The following is a 9261-nucleotide window of genomic DNA, read 5'->3' as shown; positions in this document are numbered from 1 at the left end:
ATGGTCAATGGAAAAGGAAAATAAAGTGCTTTAAGGCGGTCTGAAATTATTTGACTATTACATTGAATAAAGCTATAACATCTAATTGTAAATATGTGTAATTTACTTATTTATTTATATATTTTATTTACTTATTTACTTTATTTATTGTGACATTTATTATTTTCGGGTCCGTTTGGTTTCCATATTTTTATTTTATCTGAAAATGCTGAGAAACAAAAATAAAACTATTCTGCAAAAATGTCAGCTGTGAAGCTGGTAATTATTTTTGATGAAATTTAACGTTCAGATTTGTGAGTGTATAGATATAAAAATACTTTTTCAAACTACTATCAGTCTGAAAAATATGGAAAATAGGGATATGAACACAAAGGCCATTAAAACTAAACACATCAAAGTCCTCGCTCTTTGACATCTTCTACTTTGCTTGTTAATGTTCCCTGATCTATTCACCTGATGTCCTGTTTTAATGTTTTGTAATAGCATGTCGTTTTCTTATTTATCATCCCAGTAAAGTGGATTACCATCACCATTGCCTTATTTTTGTATTTGACTATGTAATGTCATGAATATGCCATGGCTATCTAAAAATAAAAAAACAATTATTTGGTTAACATTACAGGTTGTTGTTTTTTATTCATACTGGGCAATATAGACACTCTTGGGTACTTTGTAATGCAGTTTTTATTACATTTCAAACTCAGCTTGTTGGTGCATGTATTTAAAAGTTGCCACTAGGAGGCGATGTTGCTGCAGTAGGCCCTGTTAGGCATCGTGCAACTTCTTCAGAAAGCTTCTCGAAAAACAATCATCACTCGTTCACACATCAAACACAGGACACAGTTTTCTCAACACAGTACATGCCAGTTTTATTCAAGAGTTGGTCGACAGACTGTCATCATAGCAATGGCTCTTACAGAGCTCTGTACAGTATGGGACTGGGTTAGAGTGGATAGGGTACACTTGCAGTAAATGTTTATGAGGGATATAAAATATACTTAACATAGCATCATTCAGAGCATTCAGCAGGACAAACCTTTATCAAAGTGGCAATGCAGACAGTGGTGTATATAATGCCCAGTTAAGATACAGAGCAGAACTTATTGACTTTCAACACACGTACCCTTCCTCTGTTGTTGAATCTATAAGGCAGTAAAAGTTAGGGTTGCTACAACCTTTTGTCAGATGACTGATTTCCTCATGGTTCAACAAAATGTACAACTTCAAACGGAATTAAACAAAAAAAGCATCTCCGACAAACAAACCGACACATAAAACTTTCCTGCAGTAAATATGACAACAAGACAGCATTAAAAGCAGCATTAGGTATGTTTAAATATTGAACTAAAAGTAGACTGTATAAACCAATGAAGAAGAGCGGCTGGATGTTGGGAGGCAGCAGCCGAGTATGGTCTCCCCGTGGAAACAGCTTGTGGCGAACGCAGCCTCATTAAGCTTTAACCTCTGTCTTTGACCCGAGGCGTCACTCCAGCTTGAGCAGTTCAACGTCGAATATAAGTGTGGCGTTCGGAGGGATGACCCCGGGATGTCCTGTCGCTCCATACGCCAGGTCTGGTGTGCAGGTAATTTTTGCCCTCTGGCCCAGGCTCATCTGCAGCACGGAGGGAAAAAAAAAAAAAAAGAGGAAAACACTTCAGTGTGAGAAGAATTTCGCTTTTATTAACGCTTTATTGCGTCTTATTTTCAGAACTTTCTAACATGGCAACATCGCCTTGACTTGGCTGTTCAATTTGAAACGTAGTCAGCAATCCCAGTTACATTCTTTGACTTAAGCTGGACATTCCTACCTCAAAATAACGGCTTAGTACTGCATTAGGACAGGAGGGCAACACGACATGGACTCAGGGCAATAACTAACTGTGAGGACTGTGTTCACCTGTGTTACTCCTTCGTCCCAGCCCTTAATGACCTCCGCTCGTCCGATCTTGAACTTAAAGGGCTTGTTCCTGTCTCGGGATGAGTCAAACTTCTTCCCATTCTGCAGCATACCTGGCACAGGACAAACATATGAACACATCATGTGAGAGAGAGAACAGCAGAATCCCATCTGACTTCATCCGACGAAGACTAAGTGTTTCATTTTTTCCCCCCTCATTTCTCATGTGATAGCAGATCAATGCACGCCCTTTCCTCTGTGGCTAATGTTCTGATACGAGGCATTTCCAGATTAAAAGAATAAAGTCGAGCCGGCTCCAGTCTGAGAGACTTTTCTTGTGGGTCTTTCTTATCAGCTTCTTTGGGCCTATTTCAATTACCCAAAATGAACAAAGGGAATGTGAATCAGGAAGCGTTGGCCTGGTTCAGTGGATTATTTTTGAAGTTAACTAGGCCATTGCTTGCCTGCATCTAGACCACGGGGAGAAAACTGGTAACAAAGGCGGAGCAGTGCGGGACTGCGCTCCTTCAAAACGCCGAGCGACTATTCAGGCATGATGGGAACATCGGGGCCATTTAACCCTGCTGAAGGAATCCAGACTCCACATTCAGTGCCGCTAACAACAGCAGGCCTGATATCACTTTGAGGTCGATGTTTATTATAAATTCTAAATCATGAACACACTTTGACTGGGCGTAAGGAAGAAAAGGATCCTTTATGAAACACATTTAAAACAACCATTTATTGTGGGAACGACATTTCCTGCATTGGATCAAATGATGTGGAGGGGGGAAGTGTGTGTGGGGGGGTGATGATTGATTTTAGAGAGAGGACAGTGGATATAGTCAGGAATGGGGTAGAGAGAGCGAGAGAGTGGGGAATCACATGCAGGAGAGGAGCCTCAGGTCAGATTTGAACTATCAAAGTATTGAGAATTCTGACAAGCTCACTGTGATAGTAGTTTGTATCCACATTAACCAGCTCCGGCCTTAAATGAGCAGATATTCAAACCGTGTTAACAGTCCTGTTGCCTTTATTCAAAACATGCATTGGGATAAGATTCCACGTGCAACAACATCCACCTCCATTTTTCAGGCCGTGCTCTGATCCTCCTTGGATTTATCTTTCCCCGTTGTCATTGAACAAGTGTGAATACTCGGCGTTTAAAGTTGTGTCTTTACTCAAGTGCACCGACGGTGTCTGGCTCATCTGCTCTCATGTATGCTGGTACTGTACTGCTTCTCCCCTTACAGACCCCCCTAAACTTAGCAGGTCCATCATTTCCAAGAATCACAGCAGCCCAGATATCAGTGCACTTGGCTCATCTCAACCATGGGGAGTCATCAAGTGCACTCACCAAGACATATAGCACCTGCTGCAGAGCAGTGGAGCAGCAGAGAGAGAGGGAGGAAAAAAAAAAAAAAAACTTCCTGCATCAGCTGCATTAAGGCAGGCTCAGGTTCTGGCAGCGGTGGCTTCAGTCTGTCAGGAAACACTGATTGGCAAAGTTCACAGGTGGGGAGCCAGTGAGGGATCATATCCTGGGCGTAACACTAGGGAGTCACACTGGTTGGTTGGGGGTCTCTGTTTCGAGTCTGCTGACGTAAAAGCAGGAATTAACACCTGATAACTCAACACTGCAGCTAACGTCTCCTCTGGTATTGGAGGGGCTTCATTTGACCGAGTGGGTTTAACGTCACAGACTGATTGAAAACTGGCTAAAACCAGTTTGGGGGGGGGGGGGGGGGGGACACAACAGTGAAAACACCAGCTGCTCCTGTTTCTGTAGACGAAAATATAAAAGAGCATTGTTCTAAACCGAGGGATAGATTACAACTGTAAACTTGTGCAATGAAATGAACTTTAAGACGTGCAGAGAGAGGGGGAGGGGCTACATGTTCACCCCCCCCCCTTATATCAGGACTACCTTATCACCTTCTGGAGCGCTCTAAACATGGGTGGGGTCTCTGCAAAAATAAAAGCAGGGCTCGCTCACTTCCTGAGCCCGGCTCCCACACTTTCTCCTCATGAAAGGCTTCCACTTGGTACAGCTCTGGCTGGATCTGCAGAGAGCCATGGCGCACAGGGGTGGGGTTATTTTTACTCCGTCCACTGTATCCTGTCTCAGCCTCGTCTAGGACGACTGCCAGCACAACAGCCCCCCCCCCACCCCCCCCCCCCCCCCCCACCCCCCCAACCGCCCAACTAAGTGTGGATGAAATGAGATGCGTGTAACGCTATCTCTCCATGACAGATGTATGTGTGTTGCAGCATTTCACAGCTGCAGGCAGGCTCGTCTCAATGGGAAGAATTAAATCTCGCTCGTGCTTGATTAATATGTCAAGTGTGATGAGGTGACAGGAGGTTCGATGTGGAATTAGAAGTCGTTATAGAGGAATTATCTCTCAATATTTTAATACTAATTTAATCATTTTTGGAGATTTTTTTAAGCAAGGAAGTAAAATATTTGCTGGATTTATTGCTTTTGGTCACTTTTATAAATTAATGTTTTTGAACTGACTTGAAAAAGAAGCAAACGGAGGCCGTCACTTTGGCTCTGAGGCATTGAGATGTGATGATGATTTTTTTACAACTTTTTGACCTCATAAAGACTCTAAATCCATCATTCTTAAAAAAAAATACAAATAAATAACCAGCACATTATAACAACAGAAATAAATCTTAGTTTCAGCCCTTTTCATCCTACTAATACATTTACATAACGGCTTTTCCCTCGCTCACTTCAACTCCGCCATGTTGGGATTGAACTCTGCCCACGGCATTCGATCACAACACTTTCCCCTGGAAGTCCAGTTTAGTATCTCCTGACACACAAACCCGCGTTTCAGACTCTATTTCTGTGTCACACACATAAACACACGCGCACACACACACACACACACACACACACAGAGGGTCCTCCTGCCTCCACTTCAGCACGTTTCATGGAGAGGTGAGGAGCTCAAACATGGTAAGGAATGACGTCCACATTTAGGCATGACATCATATCCACTCAGCCTTCTGCTCCCAAATCTCAAGCGTCCTGTCAGCAGAGAGCAATAACGCTATAAATCATCATAGTGAAGACCATTAACTACACACAGAGGCTTCTAGAATATTCTTTACATATAGACTTCAATTCACCCTCTTCCATCAGTCTCACACAACGAGAAATGAGCCTGAAGTTGTTGGATATTTGGTTCAGTCTGACCAAAATGCTGAGCCTCATCTTTTGCTGTTCATTGAATAAGTAGCTCTGTGTTCATGTGTGAGGGCTTAGACAGACCGATCCAGTCTATTCAACCAAATAAAAAACAAGGAGTATAAAAGAGGCAAAATCTAAAAGGAGCAACCTCTAACTCTGACACATTAAATAGATTAAAAAAACGTTGGAGAGAGCCGTCTCCCCTCTTCCTGAGAGTCGATGCACGTACGCAGGCTTTTCCGCGTCGAAGGCACAGAAGCTTCAGCGTTTAGCCAGCTCTGCGTCGGTCTATACAACTTTCTGCACCCTGAGCTTTCTCCATTTTTCAAAGCATTTCCAACATTTATCCTACCTGAGTGTTACCACCTTTCTGGTCTCGGAGCTTATTTTAAAAAAATAAAATAAAATAAAATAAAATGCGGACTTTTATTTAAGTCAGGTAGAATCCGCTCCATCTGAACCAGTTTGCTTGCACACTTCGATGCCACACTTGTTGGACTGGCAAAACCGAGGCGTGTCCACACCGGCTGCCTACTGTACTTTCTCTGTTTCACAAACACAAACAAAAACAAACTCATTCTGCGCCGTAACTGACACTTAGAAGCAGGACAAACTGGCTGCTGCAATGTTGTCAAAAAAGGCAGCGCTTCAACACGGCACGTTCCCTTAACTCTAGACTCTGAGTCAGGCGTGACACAAACAAAGACGAGTGTCAACCACCGTGCAGCTTTTCTCATCTTTTTTTTTTTTTTTTGTCCTTCTTGCTTTTGAGCAGCCAGTGAACCGTCACGTTCAGGGAACTCTCCGCTAATTTGGGCATCTGCAGCTCTCACCGAGTCAAAGCAGGGTCACTCACATATCTGAGTGTCTGTGTGCGATGTGTACGTCTGCATGTTTAACATCCCGCAGGAGAAAGAGAGGATCAAAAAGGCCTCGCAGCGAGGGAGAACAAGGCGGCGCCGTAAGGTTAAACGCTGGAAACTGGGGGGGGGGGGGCTCACTCTGTCCATACAGTCACTGCTGATCTTAGCTCTGCTATCAGGCGACCATATTTGTTTCTACACACCAGCAACTAGCTGGATTCTCAGACAGCTTACAAGCAAATCATCTTTAATTATTCTTTCAATAATCTTTGTATTTTCAGCTTCCATGAGACAGGAAGTGATGAGGGGAGAGACTTTAGCCTCTTTACAAGATGTGTGCTAAAAAATTCATTTTCAAAGTCATATTTGCTTCACCAGACAGTACAGGGGAAGACGGACAAAAAAAAGAGTGCTGGGTGCCGAGTTCGGATCCAGAACCCACGTGTGCCTCTGTACACACAACCGGCAGGCCATCGGCGCTCCAATACTCCTGTATTTTTATTTGAATAACACTGATATTGGTTAGTCCCTGATATACAACGGCGTACTGACCTGAGGAGTCTGCAAACATTCAGCGTATTTTCTTTAGCTTTCACACAAAATGGAAAATGAAAATGAACCCACACTGGCTGACTACCCCGATAAGGAACTATTTCTCATTGTCTGCCGAGTCTTCCAATTACACAAGGAAACACCTCTTAAGCTCAAAATTATATGTGTGACTTGTTTACAGGTGCTTACATGCCAAACTGTCAAAACATTCTTCTATTCCCTCTAAGAAAACAGGATCCTTACACTGATCTCCAGCTGGAAGCTCTGATTGTCTCTCTGTGTACAACTCTAGTCTGAAACGCCAATTCCTTCGTTTCCACACACTCACCATGAATGTATTTCCCCTGCTGATACAATAACATACGTTAAGCTCCGGCTGTGCTCAGTGGGCACGGCCCTTGCTTTGGCTTAACTCTGTGTGTTGCGTGCCAGCCGTGCCAACAGGAGCTTAATGGTAAATCCTGTGAGTCGAAAAGGAAAAGCCAAAAGGAGAGACTGACACAGGCTGATTCAGACAAAGAGAACACAAGGAGCTTGTCTGGGGGTTTTAGGAGACATTCTTTTAGAGGCCAACACCAGGCTACAGATTAATAAAAAAAGAAAAAAAATTCAAAAATTTATTTATAAAACAATTGCAAAAATTAAAAAAGGGTTAATGAATAACCAGTGAGCAGAACGCAGGCATTAGAAATGTGACTGGAACAATGAAACACAGACAATAAAGGAGGGGAACGACTATCGGTGCTTTCACAGTAATATAAACCCTTAGACATAGGAAATGTAATCAATCATCTGTTTCACTAATGTGCTTTCTACATAATGTGGTTTGTGGAGGGAAACAACCAGCAGACAAAAGAAAAGAGACTAAAAATAAATAAATAAATAAATAAAAAATAATTTAAAAAAAAGGCCTCACTATGCAAGACTGTCCCAGACTGGGATGTTCCGTCTTATTAGAGCAGCCTCACATGCTCACATGAATCATTTCCAAATATAGCACAATTCATTACTGCTGTCGCTGATCTCTGCAGAGATCAAGCTCAAAGGGAAATCTGTCACATTTTTTCCGCCGTCCAAAAAAAGTCCAAGACGACATTCCTCCATGTGGTTTGCAACGTTTGCTGTGCGTAAACTAAAAAGATGTGCCTGAATTTAAAAAAAAACAAAAAAAGGGAAGCGTCCGGAACAAGTAAAGAATTGGCTGCAGACTTCAGCATCCAGGCATGTGTGTGTGTGTGTGTGTGTGTGTGTGTGTTTGTGTGCAGACAGTAACAATACTCACACACTTCAGTCAAACCTGTTTGCAACAGAGCCTAAACCACAGCAATGAGCTATGACTTTTATAGCCATGTAATAACGCTGTAATACTCAGACGGTCAGATGACACGCGAGCTTGGCTTTGTTTACTTTCTGTCTGACCTAGATGTCTGGACTGCCAACCCTGGGGGCAGCAAATAACCCAAATTTATTCCCCAAATATCTCAGCGTCTTTCTGCCCTGCATCAAAATTGGGCAATCTGAAAGGAGACAAACAGGAAGAAGAAAGAATGTGCGTGTGTTTGTGTTTCAACAGTGTCTAAAATGACATAATTTTTCTCCTTTGTGAAAAAAAACAACAACCAAAAAAAAAAAAAACAACGATATCATGTTTTCTGGGTGTGGTGCTTGCTCCGCCCCTTTCCATGAAACCATAAGCGACACACAGGTGCATACACGTCTGGCAGGCTGTGCACACTGTGTGAGTTGCGCTGCAAACTGAGCCCCGGCTGTGCACCCAGAGATTGTCGAGGGAGAAAGAACAATAACACACATGCACAACATTTAGGGACACATTTCCTCTCTCTCTAGACAAGGAGACAGGCATGATGTCTGGCTTTGCAAAGAAGGAGTAAGTTACCTATGTAATGAACAACACATGTCTGGCCCTTCTTTGGAAATGTTCTTCCTGTTAAGAAGAAAGAGAAAACAATAGTTATTGTGTGTTAGGACGACTCAGAGGCTCTTAGGCTAATCTAGTATTAACCATTACTGGCTTGAGTCTGCTGAGGTGTTTTCTTGCCTGCAGATATTTCAAAGTGACATATGTGTCTGTTAGTCTCATCCTCATGTTGAAACTTTAGCCTGGAGGCTTTTTGTGCAGGGTGAGGGTCTATCAGATACCTCTGGGTCAATTACATTATTAGCAGGCAATGTTAGACAGAGAAATTCAAGTCTACTCGTCCTGCATGCCAAATCTCATTTACATCTTCGTTAAAAAAAGTGACTAAACACAGTGCACATTGTCATCAATCTGAGGAGTTCTAGAAAGATCTACAGTAAACATGCAGGCTTTACAGACTCCTACCTCCAACCCCGAATAATTCTACTGTGTGCCAGCTATCTGACGAGTACACCTCTTAACCTCCTACATCACTAAATATGAACGTTCATGTACATTTAGTTCATGTTAACCAACATTTGAATGAGGAGCCGCCAGACCCCCAAACAGCACTACAGACACCCGGTGCATCAAAAACACACACAGGAGGATAAATCAACTCACCATCACCGGGAGATATAGTCTCGACTTCCACACCCATGGTTGTGCTTTCTGCAAATATTAGCTCTGAAACATGCAGCCTATGGAGCCGATTTAACAGCCAGTGTCATCCGTTTAGTGGCTACAAGTCGGGCTCTATCGGTAGAAACCATGCATTCACAGACCACCACCAACCCGCAGCCTCAGCCAGCCAACCGCGAGACAG

At 42.9% G+C, this 9261-nt stretch overlaps 1 protein-coding gene across 1 annotated transcript; it reads right to left on the bottom strand.

The window, feature by feature from the left end:
- Positions 1-852: 852 nt before the first annotated feature.
- Positions 853-9254, bottom strand: fkbp1b (FKBP prolyl isomerase 1B). The gene is made up of 4 exons (XM_079349856.1): positions 9060-9254; positions 8415-8462; positions 1898-2010; positions 853-1612 (listed from the first exon to the last, which is right to left on the bottom strand). The coding sequence occupies exons 1-4, from the start codon at positions 9094-9096 to the stop codon at positions 1484-1486; spliced, it is 327 nt and encodes a 108-aa protein (XP_079205982.1). The 5' UTR covers positions 9097-9254; the 3' UTR covers positions 853-1483.
- Between the last annotated feature and the right edge of the window lie 7 nt (positions 9255-9261).

This window comes from Symphodus melops, assembly GCF_947650265.1.
Source record: "Symphodus melops genome assembly, chromosome: 1".
Taxonomy (NCBI): Eukaryota; Metazoa; Chordata; class Actinopteri; order Labriformes; family Labridae; genus Symphodus; species Symphodus melops.
Note: the sequence above shows the minus strand (reverse complement) of the source record. Positions and strands in the feature narration are given on the sequence as shown.

What these genes read in the sequence shown, in the direction of transcription:
- fkbp1b (XM_079349856.1), bottom strand. Translation starts at nt 9,096, where the DNA reads ATGGGTGTGGAAGTCGAGACTATATCTCCCGGTGATG. An exon ending in GACTATATCTCCCGGTGATG is followed by an intron (nt 8,463 to 9,059) that starts GTGAGTTGATTT and finishes TCTTCTTAACAG; the next exon opens with GAAGAACATTTCCAAAGAAG. An exon ending in ATGTGTTGTTCATTACATAG is followed by an intron (nt 2,011 to 8,414) that starts GTAACTTACTCC and finishes GTCCTGTGCCAG; the next exon opens with GTATGCTGCAGAATGGGAAG.